Below are 16,760 nucleotides of genomic sequence, written 5' to 3' on the forward strand. Positions count from 1 at the left end.
CATCAGCGGTATATGCCTTTTGAGTGTGCGTGAAGAGGCTAAGTAGTGCCCTTGGCACTTCTCGTCAGGATTAGAATCCTCCGAATCCGAAGAAAGACGATGTGCACTAATACACATACCTTTCCAATGGCGCTCTGTTGCAGCCTGGGAACAGGCAAGTGGCTTGATGGAGGGGTGACTGTCCTTTGGGCAAACCTCACTGGTCCCTTGGACCTTTGGCATGTCTTCTCCCCGATGTGGGGGAGCAGGACAGGGACCTTCTTGGCTCTAGCAGCTGCCTTCCTTTTCCTATTCTTATCTAGTTTGTCCAGATGGGACCTCAAGACCTTCCACTTTTTATCGTCCCAATAGCGACATTAAATGCAGGTACTGTCTTTATTCCAATCCAGGCCCCAACACTCTAACACACTTCGTGTAAGAATCATTACACTTTGTTAATCTAGTCTTACAACCTTCAGAGCAAAACCTAACGCTTCTAGAGCTAGAATCAGACATATTGAAGAAAAGCTATAGTGTTAACTAGGCTAACACAGTAACTACAAGCTTGACAGTTGCAATGAAAATTGAGTGCTTCACAAAAAACTTGAAAATACAAAGAATACATGATGAACTAGACTGCAGGAAAACCACTTATGTTAGTTAGGAGCCAACCGAAGTTGTTCCTCCAGTCCCTGAAAGTAGGCGGGGCAAGTTACCTACACGAAAACAAACGCTAGCCCTACTGCAAAATTTGAATTTTTAGACTGCTGTAGATAGGAAGCTCATAGCCATGTAATTACTTGGCAAGTAATTACAGCTAACACAGTATCATAACAGATAAGAACTAGCATCAGCACCAAATTCTGAGTATATTTATTGTAAAATATTTTTTGGATTTACCAAGATGGGGAGATGCAGTAAAGTTTTTGTTTTTTTCTTATATTTCTTTGTACTTTTCTTTGCAAAATTACAATTATGGCTGACATACGTACTATCATAAAAGATAAGAACTAAAACCACCAGCAATCCCTCAGTATACTTATGAGCAAACAAAAGGGATTTTGACGAAGGAAAACTCTATTTCTGGGAAATAGAGGGGGGCAATCCAAAATGTGGTAGGGGTGTAAGAACACTACCACAGTAGGTCCTGCATGTCATAAATAGATCCTTATATGATCATACCCATCCATTAAGGGTTAAGTGGTTAATGTTTCATAACTTAAGTTTAAAAAGAAAATTCTTACTATAGAATTTCTCTTTATACTGTATAAGTTGCATGTTTTCTATATCTTTAAAGCATACTGAAATGAGTTATATTATTGTTAGGTCACATTGTACAGCATTGTATTATAAATATTCTTGGCAGTATTGTAGTACTTCATTTTACAAGATCTCTGAATAACTGTTACAAAATATTGGTTAGGCTTCAAGGTGTAACAAAGACTGAATGTGTCTTGTTACTTAACTGATTTTGTTACTTATTGGTAGGGCCCTCAACTGTCCATTAAGTTGAGCTGCCAATTTAAGCTGCCAATTTAATGAAGTAATGTGTATTTAGTCCTATTCCTTAGTCTGAAATCACATTTAACATATGACTACAGTAATTACAGTAACATCTCTCATGTTCAAATATCATCAGATTATTAGATGAGTGACTGTGCCATCAAAGTTTCAGCTATATTAGCTTCATATTTTAATGTCAATCCAAGCCATGATGCCTTTCCTTATTCATCCATACACAAAATATTAAAGTTTCTACTGTGATGACCATTTAACTTCAAACCTGAAAATAATACCACTACTGCCTTTACAGTATATCAGTATTAGGGACATGATGCAAGTACATCAAACCTTAAAAATAAATTAATTTTTACACTAATACATGGGATGAGTTACAAGAGTACTTTTCTACAACAGGTATTACACAAAATAAAATATTCCTTCTAAAGCATAACACAGTTTATTGTGCCATTTCAGTCAAATGACTGGCTACATATTCATTCTCAAAGGCTTAACATCCAGATGTAACAGGTTTATTCTAAATTGTATCATTAAAGGTTTGACATACTAAATCCATTAATTAGGAATTACAAGGGGCTCATAGATTTTTCATGCTAATTGCAATATACATTCAGCAGCTTTCTTCAATACATAAAAAGCATTATAACGCAAGTCTATAAGTACTACTGCAGACTATTAGCCACAATATAAGCAGCTAAAAAGCTCGAGGATCTAACACTATTTGGCTTCATTGAACAAGGTAATTTTAAATGTCTACAAGAGGTATTTTTCAGCTAAAAGCTGTCTTCCTAATTCCCCACTAAGTTCCTACAGTTTTAAAAGATGATACATGTACAAATATATGCATAAAAACCAGGTTAAACTTTTATATCAAGATCCATCATCTCATTCTAACTTATTTTATAAATCTTAACAGAATATGTACTGATCTATGCTGACTATACATTAAATATGGAAAAAGCTACAATAATGTTATACATAAATCTAAAACAGTAAAGATGTTAGGTAGACTTTCCTTACTCTGCTCCTCTGAGGAGCACCTAAGTACTATAAAAATTATGGTTTGACATGCAAATTTCAGCACATCAAATTGCTTGAACCTTTTTTTCTATTTTCTAAATCTCAAATGCTCTGTGTGACATTTCCGTTTTTTTGTATCCTTTACACTCTTGACTCATTCAATTTCTTTTAGCAACTACACACAGAATTTCAACGTGTGCACAATACAAAACGTGTATAAATCTATATTGAAAAAATATAAAATCATCTGATCTACTTATAACAACTGTAAATAAATTTGAACTTTACATTTATGGTCACATAGCAGTTCTTAACCTGTGCTGTATCTTCTTTAACACTCTGATGAGCAATTAGCTTCTATGTTTTCTGGAATGTATAGATTATCTTGCTCTTTTTCCAGTGAGAATATTGTACCATTTCCAACATTACCAGATTCATCACTAAAAATACAACTTTCACTGAAATTGGAAAAATCAATGCTCTCACTCACACTATCCATCTCTCCAGTAAAAACAAGATCTTCGGCTGCATTTTTCTCCATTAAATCAAAGTCATTTAGCAGAAATTCTTCAGACAGCAAATCTTCATAGTCTTCTTCAATGTCATCAACTAGTTCTTCTTTAATATCAATTGCCATATCTTCTACAGAAAATTCTTTTTCTTCTTTTAAATATTTATTTGCACAATTATCCTCTAACCTTACCGGCTCCACAGAGAGGATACCATCATCTTCATTTGTTTCAACAGCACACTCATATATCTCCTCTTCACACTCCCCAGCAAAAAGAGAACTTTCCCTCATATGAAACATCATGTGGGCTTTTAGAGAGGTATCATAAATAAAACCTTTATCACATATTGAGCACTTGTATGGTAAGTCTACAGTAATGTCTCTTCCACTTGATGTGAGATTTTTTGGGTGAAACTGGCCAGGATCGGCAGAGTGGATTTCCCTAATATGTTTTCTTAGAGTATAATCCCTCTTAAAAAATTTCTGACATAAAGGGCACTTGAAAGGTTTCTCCTGTGAATGCCTTATCATATGAGAATCTAAGTGACTCCCAGATGAAGTACCCTTTCCACATATTGGACATACAAAACTGCTTTTTCCAAAGAGGGGTCTATTTGTAAGTGTACTGTCATCTCCATTCCCTTCCAAATCACTGTTACTGCAAGGTTTTGGAGAGTCAGTAATGATTTCTGTGCTATCAGTGACTGCTTGAACTACTGATTTCTCAGCACATACTGCAATCTCTGAAGCAATAGCATCTCCTGATGTCCTGCTTTCACTTCTCAACTCTCCCTCGACTGAATCCTTCTTGTCAGGCTTACTGTGATGAAAAACTTGATAATGCTTTTTTAAAGAGGACATTTGAGTGAAAGCTGACCCACAATCTTCACAATTATATCTCTTCCCAAGTTTATGTGAAACCATATGTCTCCTTAACCTTAGTGCACTTCTTGAACTTTTATGGCAAATTTGACATTTAAAATTTTGCTCTAAATGTACTTCCATGTGTAGTTTAATGTATTTCATGTATTTGAAACCCTTACCACAAACAGAACATATGAATGGTTTGGCCTTAGTATTGTCTACAATAGTATTGGCCACAACATAGTCTTTAAAATTTTGTTCAGAACCGATATCATTCCTACTTCCCTGTAAATCTACCCCTGAGGATGAAGGAAGTACTTCAGGTGATGACAACTTTCTCACAGTAACTTTCCAGTCTTCCCCAAACCTCATATCAGAGGAAATATTTGTCTCACCTTTATGTCGTAAACCCTTTCTTAAAGACAAAGGTGGTGTAACTGCCTCTATATTGAATCCTTCAGTGGTAATGGATTCATCCATGACAGCTTCACCTTTTTCTTGTATTTTGTTCTGACATCTACCTTCACACTTTCCTCCACAAAGGGAACACTTATTTTCAAATTCAGGGTGATGAATCCTCATATGCTTACGGTAAGACGATCTACTTTTATATTTCTTAATACAAATGATGCATCTATTTTTAGATTTCTGCAAATGCATCTTTTGATGCTTTCGAAAACTTTTGTGGGTGGGTAGATATTTACCACACATGCTGCATGACAAATTTTTGTCCCTTTCTTGGGCCTTAAGTGTCAAATTTGACTGTCCTGAAATAATCTCACTTTTGGTTACAGAATTACCATCAAATGATAATTCAAAATGAGGTGCCAATTGCTCATGGTCCTGTCCGACAGAATCTACCATTGCATTCTTATGGCTATGAGTATGTGTCAAGAACTCCCTCTTATTATAATAACTTCTGCTACAAAGAGTACAGTTGAAGTCATTTTCTGAATGTTTAGCCATATGATACACACACATAGATCTATATTTAAAAACTCTACAGCAAAATTTACAAGTTCTTGATTCTAACTTTAGATCATAGTTGTGCTGACTAAAACTGATTCCACTCTCTGAACTGTTGTTCAAATTTGGTGCAAAAGTAGCAGAATTTCTTGAAGGAGAGGCCACACGAAAATCTGATGTTACTGGATTTTCAACTACAGATGGATTAATAATGTTATTAACAGATAAATGATTGGGTTCTCCATCAACATTTTTTAAATCACATCCACTTTGGTAACTTTTATTCTTTGAGTGCACATGAACATGACGATCCAATGCCCACTTTGTCTTGAAAGGTTTGTCACATATACTGCACCTGAATGGCTTACTTACATCATCAAGCTCAGGTTTACCATACGCTTCTACTTCCCCTCTAGCACAGTGTCCCCTTATATGGGATACAAAATTCCCTCGATGAGCCATTAGTTTACCACATAACTTACACTCAATCTTCATCTGCCCTGACTTTGTCGTCTTGACTGACATATAGTCAAACTGTCCACTCCACTCATTTTTCCCTTTCTCACTTGTTTTGGGTTCAATGGATATGTCTATATCCACTTTCCTTACATCATTCTTATTTTCATGAGACCATAAGTGTACTTTGTAATTTCCCCTATGTTTAAACTTTTTCCTACATATCTTGCAACTATACTGCTTTTCTGTAGAAAGTGATGCAGGGTCTTCATTGTTTTTTAGCATTTCATCCTCACCATCATGAGACCACAAGTGTAACCTGAAAGTTTCAGCATCAATGAATTTTTCCTCACAAACTTTGCAATTATACTGATTTCCTGTAGCCAGTTTTAAAGATCCTTTAATCTCGCTCTCCAAACCCCTCCCAGAATGTGCTTTTCCACGGTCTGCTACATCACATGATTTAGTAAAGGTCTTTCCACTTATTTCACCAGAATTAACACTCTTGTCTGAATCCAAATTTGTTCCTTCTTTCAGACTCAAAGAGCAATTATTCAGACCTCTGAAATCTTCATCAACATTCTTCTTAACTGCACCATGCTTCACAGTCAATTTTTCTTCCTGATGTTTATGCCTGTGCTTTTCATGACACTTTAATGTATAAGCTGTAGTAAATGTTCCATGACACAAATTACAGGTATAAGGCCTGTTATTCAAGTGCGTCCTGAAATGACTTTGAAGGCCGCAAGATTTCTGAAACTTTAAACCACATATGGTGCAAACAAGATCGCCCAAATTTATAGCGTCCTTCTGTTGCCTCTCAACAGATGCCTCACATTCAGTACTTGCTTTATTTATTCTAGAGCCCATTTCTTCCTGTTCCCCAAAACAGACTGTTTCCACTAGATCCTTTTTCACTGCACCACACTTTCTTTGACATACTTTCTCATGCTTTTGTAACACGTGGCTTGATTTAAAAGTTCTGCTACAAAGTCTACAGCTATATGATCTCCTATGCAAGTGTACCCTAAGATGACTACCTAAGCTACATGGTCTCTGAAATTTCAATCCACAAAATGTGCAAGGATAAAAGGCAGAACCCAACTTCACTTCACTCTCTTCACTGTTGATATCAGTAACCAGGCTGTCAACATTATGGCTTACTACAGGCTTCTCATGATCAATCTTAATTGTTGGCTTACTCAGGTTACTTATCAATGTCTTGTTTCTATGACTATTTTTCTTGTGCATTGCCAAAGTCACTACAGTATTAAATCTTCTACCACAAAAGTTACAACTGTGAGGACGATCTATTGAATGTGTCCTCATATGACTTGCTAAACCACATGACTTCTGAAATTCCACACCACAAATATTACATACATTTAATTTTTCACCTGAAATCCTTTCTTTTACAATGCCTTTACCAACTTCATTCATCATATTTAAATACTCCTTAGAAGTTGGTATTTCATATGGCTTTTCTTGACCACCCAAACTGACTGGTTCTTCAATGAAAGAACTTCTTGAAACTTTCTTCTGAAGGTGATATTTTTTGTGTTTTTTCAACTTTACTTTTGAAGAAAACACTCTCAAGCACACACTGCATTCATAGCGCATGCTACCATGAATCTTCATGTGTCTTGCAAAGCCTGATGGTCTCTTGAATTCTATCTTACATATGATACAATAGCATATTTTTCTTTCAGAAATCAAATTTGCCTCCTCTGTTTGAACTTGGCTCAGCGTTCTCTCACTTTCAACCAATACAGACCCAGAGTACTCAGATTTTGAGGCAAAATTCTTGTCTTCCCTATAAACCTCATTACTGAGAGGTGTTTTTTTACTATTTATAAACCTCTCTAGAGATTCATCTACAGATTTATCACGGCTCAGCTGATGATCACCATGATTCATTCGAAGATGGCGTATAAAAGCGGTTTTTCCTATGTATCTTTTCAAACATACATTACATGTATAATCAATACTTGCTGACAATGAATTTTTGCCGTCCCTACTAATTTCATCTTCTAATGCCATTCTGCTCAATGCTTTAGGTTCTGTACTCATGACATCGGCATTGCTATAAACTTCAAGATAACTTCCTCCACCAAACCTGCAATTTTCAATGGCTCCATCTAACATATTAGGTGATTCAACTTCTGTTTTATCCATTTCCATCACAACATTCTTCATTCTATGAATCTTCTGATGTTTGTACAGTTTAGCCTTATTTTGGAAAGTAAGACTACAAATCCTACAATTATACCGCTTGAAAAATGAATGAACCTTTTGATGAAGTACTAAGCTATTCTTCCTCGTGCATTTCTTACCACATATTTGACACACATATATTCCTTCCTCTCTATCAATATCATCATTAAGCAATTCTACATCACTGGCATATGTTCCACTGTCATTTTTGTTCAATTCTCTATCATTTTTACTATTTTCATTATGTTGACATTCACATTCATGCTCCAGAAGTCTCATCTTACCTGAAAATGCCTGATAACAAAACCTGCAGTTGTGTACCATAGAAGATGCTTCATCTGACTCTCCATATTTTTCATTCTCAGAATTCAAAATGACAGCATTAACATCACAGGTTTCTTTTCCATCTTCAATGACACTTTTATCTTTTATGCTCTCTATCACAGGGGACAAACTTCCTTCCATATCAAATACTTCTTCCTCACCTTTTCTTCTTTGTTTATGTACACATTGATGTTTACGATATTTAATCCTACTTGTAAAAGTAAGATTGCAAAACCTGCAATCATACCCCTTGTATGATAAATGCATCTTCTGGTGAAGAACAAAACTACTGCTCTTTTTGCAATGCTTACCACAAATGCCACAGTGGTACTTCTTGGGTTCTAAATCACTTGATTCATGAATTTCTAGCTTTTGAAAATTATTTGGACTTTCATCTCCCTCACACGCAGTTTTACATCTAACCATCTCAGAACACTTTTTCTTGACAGTTAATGTGTAGTTAAGGTCAACTTGCATATCCTGATCATGTACAAGGGCATTTTTTTCCCTCACTTCATCCTCCCCATTCACAATGCTTTTTTCATCATCTAATGACAAAGATGTTTCAGTAGCACTCTCCATTCCTTTTTCCATTTTGGTAATATACCTGTGCTTTCTTTCATGCATGCGAAGTTTAATTCTATTAGGAAACGTTAATTCACAAAAGTTGCACTTATACCCCTGCAAAGGTTTATGATATTTCACATGAAGCACAAGACTACTTCTCTTCTTACATTTCTTTCCACAAATGCCACAGACAAACTTTCCCAACTCTAACTCATGAGATTCAGGGTCCTGAGTCTCTGAACAATTAGTTTGCATATTATGTTCTCTTAACTGACTGACACCAAGGTCTCTGTCAGTCTCAGAATCATTTAAGAGTTCAGTGGTTCTTGTATCAAGTGTAGCATCACTGTGTTCCTTATGATGCTCATCCAACTGAACTTTTGTTACGAATGATGATTTACATATAAAGCATGGATACCGTTCACCTGCTGCATGGATCTGCTGGTGCGCTATAAGTCCAATCTTGGACCTAAATTCTTTACCACAAATATTACATGAGTGCTCAAACATGTTGAAACTAATATCAGTGCTATCTTTTCCTTGAATTTTTTCACTTACAGCTGTACTTACATCAATGGTTTCTGATTGAGGTGTTTGTAGTCCTTCAACAATTCCAAAAATATCTCCCTCATAAGTAAATCTACGTTCAACCCCCAAACTATTTGGTAATGTCCCATATTCATGGTTATATTTTCTTTGATGTCTACGGAGTTTTATTTTACTTCCATACTTTCTATTGCAAACTTGACACTTATATTTTCGATTAGCTGAATGAACTCTAACATGGAGTACATAAGAGCCTTTTGTTTTGCAAACTTTTGCACAGACAGGACAAATCATATCTACACCATTAGCCTCTTTATCATCTAATTTTATACTATCACTTAAAGCAGAAACATTCATTGCCTTTCCACTCCCATTATCAAAATCAAATACCTCTGCTCCTTCCACTGCAATACCTTCAACTGCTTGCTCATTGTTTTCAGTGTGATTTTTCAAGTGTTCATGTAGGGAATCTTTGGACATAAATGTCAACTGGCAATGGTCACAGGTAAATAGTCGGTTCTTTGAATGCACAGAAGAATGCCTGACAAGGCCACTTTTTTTAATAAATTTTCTACCACAATCCAAACAATCATAATTCATTGCTTTTGTGACATGTGTATTCATGTGATTAGCAAGATCAGAATCAAACAAAAAGTCAACCCAACAAACAGAACACCTGAACTTTTGATTCTCTCCATGCTCTGCCATATGCTTCCTAAGGTAATTCTTCTGGCTAAAACTCTCACCACAGACATTACAAATATGGAATCGTCCCTCTATGTGAGTTGACATGTGTGCTTCAAGGCTGCCACGGGTTAAAAATTGCTCATTACAAATGTTACATGTAAAACCTGAATATGAACAACTATCACTTACAATGTTGTCTCTGGTAAGAGGATCACAATTTTCACTGCTTCTAACTTCAGATCCATTAATGTATTCTTCATTGAATCCAGTTTCTTGTGCACCATTTTCTGTTATATATACAGTTACTTCTTTCATTCTATTTAAAAAAACATCACTGCTCCCTTCAATGCTGTGATCTTTACTCCCACCAATTTTTGACACTTCTCCCGTAACTAATGCATAGTCTGATGCCGCAGAGCATTCACTAAAGTTCACTGATTCCCTAGAATATGTTTCTTCACTTTTCCTAATTCTAGAACCAGTGTCATTCAAACAATGCTGGCCTACATTCTCCAAGACATCTATATTTCGTAGTGAAGGGTCTGTTGCAGTTAACAGAACAGGTGTACTTGACTCATTGTTGGTTGGAATGCTACTTCTTGCATATGAAGAATAATCAACATTCATAATTTGAGAACAATTATCATCCAGAACAGAAATATCACCTTCACAATCACTAAGAGGATCTGAGTTTTGATTATTACAATTTGTAATGCCTTCTAGTTCATTTCCAAGCCTCCTTTCTGTATCTTCTTCATCATTACTGTCAGTTATAAAAACAGTAACATCATCAACCCTACTTAGCACAGATCCTTCATTATCATCACATGAAGAGTCTAAAGTGTATGACGAGTCTAAAGTGTGTGTCATCATATGTGAAGCCAAACTGCTTGGACTGGAAAACACTAGTTTGCATACTGTGCAGTAGTGTACTCCAGAACTTACATCTTTAGGAAAAGTTCCTCTTGAGTTTTCCAAAGTTTCATCTTGGCTAACATTTTCACCATGCTTTCCAACATGGCTTTCCAAATGACTTTTCAAGCATAATTGTTTTAATATAACTTTATTGCATAGCATGCATTTGTAAATCCTGTCTCCTCTATGATAAGATAAATGATCTTCAAGCTCACCAAAATTATCAATTTGTTTGCTACACAATCTACAAGCACTCACACTTATTGTTGCATGTTGCACTTGTATGTGCCTCTTACATTTACCAAGGCTGTAATATTTCTTTGGACATAAAACACACCTGAAGGTCCTCTTAAACATGTGAGCCTCCAAGTGATCTTCCAACTTTCTCCGTGATGAATACTCTTTCCTACACACTAAACATGTTTCCTTAATAGTAACATGAGTACTACTACCTGTTAGTTTGCTAGCTGCAACACTCCTAGACTTCACAATAGTACTATTAGCACTTTCTTTGTATTTATAAACATCACTTGAAGACATTTCAGCAGCCAAAAATGTCTTCTCTGGCTTGCTAATTACCTGATTTTGAATAATCTTTCTACGGAGTTCTTCAACATACGACAAAGTACACTTCTTATTTTTCAAGTGTCGATATAAATTCGATCTATTGGAAAATAATGTTCCACAATTTTGGCATTGTATTTTCATCTTAATAACATTTCCATGAGATTCATATGTTCCCTGATCTGACTTATTACCAAGGCAAGGCAGAGGTACTTCATGTGATTCTGAACTGGAGTATTTTTTCTCAGTACTTTCAGTGTTATCTGAAGTAACACAGGTGTTCTTTGTTAAATGGTTGTTAAGTGCTTGCCTATGAATAAATCCTAGACTACAGAGAGGGCATTTGTACTTTCTATCCTCTGTATGCTGCTTCATATGACGTTTCATAAATTGACCATGCACTAATCTGTGACAAATGGGGCACTTGCGTGTTGCCAATCTTGGCCTTTTCGCATTACAGTTCTCTACGGCAGCCTTTGCTTGGGAGATTTCTACCGTGCCTTTTTCCATTTGAGGCTTTGACTGATGGGCTCCAACAGGGACAGACCCCCCACAACCAGTCAACAATTTGTGCTTTGCTAAATTTCCTCTAAAGTTAAATCCACAACCACAAGATTCACATTTAAATGGTCTTTCTTCTGTATGCATCTTTATGTGCCTCTTGACCACATTTTTATTTATATTTCTATGACAAAACTCACATTCTACTGTTTGTATTTCATATGGCTTAGCAAAATTAATGACACATTTTCCTTCGTTAATCACACTGGGTGGCACATGACAGCAGTCATTTCCACTTTTGTGACTCAAAAGATCACTCTCCTGACTAAACATTAATCCACACAAATCACATGTAACTTTTTCATTTTCTGTTATATGTTGCTTTAAATGAAGATCAACAACTTCAGCTGGAAATTTTTCATGACAAACCTTGCACTCAATCTCTGCAATTTTTATCATTTCTGTACTATCTTTAGTTATTGGGCCTGCTTCACTGCTTTCTTGGCATGAAACAGACTTAATAGTGTCTCCAAAGGTCTTGTGCTGAGCAATGTCTTCTTGAAGCACCACAGATGGGACAGACTCATCAGATATTCTTAATTTTTCGAGTAAAATGGGCTCTGTCACACGATCCCTCTGTTGAAGTAGTGACTTGCATGTGCGCATAACATGCCTCTTGAGCGCACATTTATGGGTGAAACCTAAACCACAGGAATTGCACACAAAAGTTCTCTCCTCAGTGTGTTGTCTTAAATGTCTTGTGAGATGTTGCTTCCAAACCTTTCCTTGACACAACTCACATTCTACCATCTCTCTTTTCCTGAGTCCACCCATTTTTTACATGAGTCTACTAAGTGCTTTACTACCTCAAAAACCTATATAAAAAATAAAATCATTCTTAGCCATCTACAGTGGCCATGTTGGAATATTAACAAATTGACATTTGATATGCATGGTCTCATGAAGATATCTCAAGTTTATATTTGATAGGAGAAAATTTCATGACATGATTTCCCTAACTTCTACAGGAAGCACTTACAAAGCTTAAGAATAACTATATACTTCACCAGAATTCATTTAGAAACTGTACCGAATTGCATATTGTTAATGGTGTCATTTAAAATGTGATGATCATTGATGGGTTACATTTGTTAACTGCATTGTATATCTTGACCATATACATATTTCTAAAACACTTCTCTTATCTTGCATGTTGGGAGACTTAACTGTGGTTTCATTATTTATACTGTTATTTGAGCTAACTGTCTGCAAATAATGCTTATGAATTTTCTCACAACAGTGTGCTATGCAAAGCCTTAACATTTTTTCTCTCAGAAGTACCACAAAAAGGCATGTATTTACAGTACGTGTACCTGCAAGAAAGCAGAAAACACACTGTAAAGAATAAGTAAATCAACTTTTGATCCATATAACTTATACTCATTCAAAATTACTTTATATACCAACTTCAAAATTTTCAGATAATCATAATAAAAAACTCGTGACTAAATTTTCAAAAAAATCAACTACCTAAAACATCATTTTTGGGCAGTAAATACAAGCAAAGTAAATAACCAAAGATAACCTAACGAACAGTTGTATTCACTAACTTGGATAAAGCCTGAATGCCGAGCCCTAATCTTCGCATCCACTGGGTCTATGCTTCTAACTTCACGGTGCATCATCAGCCTGCTATCAGTCGCACAAGACTTCCGTCCCCCAAACTCATTTGCCTCACCAACTCATTCTAATCTTGCATGTGTATGCTTCGTCACCCAATGGGATTTTACTCATCCTGCTGAGAATGAACATCTCAATTAGAAAGTGAAATATTCTGCAGTTGTATTTATAAGTTAAATTTTAATGCATTGGATGAGCTTCAAAACAAAATTAATATCATGCAATAATAAGAATAACAAACAGCCTCATTAATGAAGATCACTTGTCTAACCCTAACTCTGAAATACCTAAATATCCTCTTGTTGAAAACAGACTGGAATGCCAAATACAAGTATTATCCTACCTACAAAGCTACTACGCATTCAGGGAATCACTAAGAACTAATTTTCTCATTTGATCAAAATTGAGATTTATATACTATATTGGTAATCTGACCTATTAGGTCAAAACATCACCAAATTACCATGCCAAATCATATAACCAAACTCATATAGATACTGCAATCAGTTTTCTTCATGACAGACCCAGTTACTCTCACCACAAAGAAGTCAAGAGATGTTGCAGCAAGCTTTAGAACAAATTCTAAGGGTTTAATGATACCCATTTATGAACAAGTTACTAAATGTCTTTTAAGATTAAATGTCACCCATTTATGCTCTCACAATTAAAATGGTCCTACACTGTGCCTTTTTCCTTTATATACATGATACTTGATCATCATGATGATGGTAAAAAGAAATTTCTAACAAAATTTAACTTAGATCAAGATTTCAAGCATTTTGTGCCTCCTGGATCTCATAGGGTATACTGCACCATTTTCTACTTTTTATGCAAAAAGCCCTTATCAAAAGTAAAGATAATTATTCTTGAATTAGTAGACCATCCAGAACTTCCATAGCAGTACTCAGTACATGAAGTAAATTATTATTTGCAAGACCAATCCATATACCTAGAAGCAATTTGATTTCAGCTGTTACTTCTGAAAGCATAGTTTCTGCTTTTCACTTTGCAAAATTTACTAATACGATAATATGACAAATTTTTAACCAATTTGCATTTTTCATAACTTACAAACCTTCGGTCTTAACATTAGGATAAATACTCAGCGCCAGCTGGAAACCAGTAAAGTTTTAAATAATATTTGTACTTCTATCTTAGGCCACCAAGCCTTAGCACTGTATACATATCTCACAAGTAAAAAATTTACTTTCTAATTCCCATTTGATAACCACTTCATTGCATACCAGAATGCTTGAGAAATCAATCTATATTAATAAAAGACTAGGGTAAACCCCATAACAATGTTTCAAGAATCTATAATTACAAATCATTTGTTTCAGAATTTGTTTGAATCTCCATTACTTTTCTTACAACACACAGCAAACATCCCTAAAAATTGCAAATTCAAACAAACATCTAAAAATTAAAAATTCAATCTTCAAAACCCTTAGCACTCCAACAATGTGTAGTGGAGTATTTCTTATATATAAAATTCCCCTAATGTCAAAGCAATGCTATAAGCCACCAGGTTTCCTTTGGCTTCACACATACACAAACACAGGCATCGATGAACATTTCAGAGGGTCACAATATCCAAGTTTTAAAGTTTTAAGTAAATAAACTTCCACAAGCACTCTAAGTTACAAGCAAACTTTTACTTATTTGCACAAAAAATCACCATAAAACTGAGCTTCAGTATAAAATACTTGCATAAGTTTATATTTTTAAAAAGCTAGAGTAAAGATGCTAACTGAGCATTGCAAAACACAATATGTATATATAAATTCTCAATCCCACTAACAACATTTCATTCACAATCACTTATTTTACCACTTCACATTTCTTCACTAAAGAAAATTGGCAAAAGTTTTCACGGTGTCAATATACCTGTCATTCAACTGGCAACTGAATATGATTATTCTGTACACCACTGCAACACTTCCACCCTTTCAAATAAAAAAGAAAATAAACTTGCAAATTGTACAAAACTTGTATACAATTCTCACTGGAATGGCTTTGACATGTATTCTGACATTTCAACATATAAAAATGCTATGCATTAACTTCAAGTGCTATTAAATTACTAATGCAATGAAGATAATTAATTAGAAAGTATGGTTCTATATTTACAAGTATGTATGGATTAATGTACAGTATACATACATGTATACTCATTCCACAAGACCTCCAGATCAAAAAATATATTCTTTTGTAAACAAAAACCATTTTTCATACCAGTCATGTCATGAAATTATCTCATGCTTCAGTCCCTATTCGAAAGGACAATGACAGTCTGCCAGTGCTCCTGTGCAAGCTTGGGCATATCTCTGTATTGCAGACAGCCATGAGTCTCATTTTTCATATTGTCTGAGCCATGAACGGCGAGAAATTAGCGATGCTGTGAGGTATAAGCTAACAACATAAGAAATGAATTTCTATAAAAAAGAAATGTTTTGCTTCAAAAAATCATATTTTCTCACAACTGTACAAGAAAAATGTGCATAAAGAGTTTTGTTCCTGAAGTTCAGTTAAATACATATGAAGCTGTAAATGAAATAGTGCCAATAGTATTGTTACGGCCCTTGAACTTACCAACTATGTAATTGTCAAAAGAACAATGCCAATCTTGAAGACTGTTTTCTATAACTATCAAAAGGATCACAAAGATGCATATCAGTTATAGAAACAGATCAAGAAGCTTCTTTTCAAATAAATTTGGAATAAGAAAAACAGGTAAGTAAGCATCTCTACCAAGATGACCAAGGCTTGTATATGTTCTACAATCTCAAATACTGCTTAGGTGACCCATAATACAAGACACCTTTATTGATAACCTCAGATCAAGATACAAGCTGCTGTTCTATTTTTGAAAACACTGGGTGAGGCCGAGTATGAACAAATATGCTGCTAATAATTCAGAGATATCTCAAATCAGCAAATCTGAGGTGAGATACATCAGTAAAAGAGAAAAAAAATCGTAATAATGAAATGAAAGGCCTCCTTTGCAAGATGTCTAACATGTGTATCTCCCAGGAAAAGAAGACTGCTCAAGGTAACCCAGGATCATATCACTAAAGGGCTGCTTTCCAATGCAAAGTAATCTTAAGCTACCATGAACCTTCAACTTATCACACCATCATTCATGGACTGCTTTCCAATGCAAAAGGTAATCTCAAATTACCATGGACCCCAGCTTATCACACCAATCTCAAGATAAGAAGATAGTGCTAATAATTAAACAGCAGTGTAAAGTATGGTGTATAGAAAATACATCAACAACATTAAGAAGATAGTGCTAATAATTAAACAGCAGAGTAAAGTATGGTGTAAAGAAAATACATCAACTTAGAACAAAAAAACTCAAGGGAATAATGGCCCTATATCAATGTTAACTTGGCACTTCTGTCTTATGATGTACACCATGACCAAGGAAGCCCTGCATTAG

At 35.2% G+C, this 16,760-nt stretch overlaps 1 protein-coding gene across 4 annotated transcripts in view; it reads right to left on the bottom strand.

Moving 5' to 3' along the window:
• The window catches only part of LOC135216896 (uncharacterized), a 198,156-nt gene that overhangs the window by 89,028 nt on the left and 92,368 nt on the right, over positions 1–16,760 (bottom strand). Inside the window, exons 3-4 of one of the 4 annotated variants that reach the window (XM_064252430.1) lie at positions 13,246–13,430; positions 1,924–13,008 (exon numbers count right to left, since the gene is read on the bottom strand). The exons of 2 other annotated variants lie outside the window; for them this stretch is intronic. In XM_064252430.1, the coding sequence (XP_064108500.1) occupies positions 2,852–12,469 (9,618 nt within the window). In that variant the 5' untranslated portion in view covers positions 12,470–13,008; positions 13,246–13,430 and the 3' untranslated portion in view covers positions 1,924–2,851. Of the gene's footprint in view, positions 1–1,923; positions 13,009–13,245; positions 13,434–16,760 lie in introns of those variants that run through there. One more of the 4 variants, XM_064252429.1, reaches the window with a different exon arrangement.

The sequence above is a fragment of the Macrobrachium nipponense genome, chromosome 6 (genome assembly GCF_015104395.2).
Source record: "Macrobrachium nipponense isolate FS-2020 chromosome 6, ASM1510439v2, whole genome shotgun sequence".
NCBI classification, from domain to species: domain Eukaryota; kingdom Metazoa; phylum Arthropoda; class Malacostraca; order Decapoda; family Palaemonidae; genus Macrobrachium; species Macrobrachium nipponense.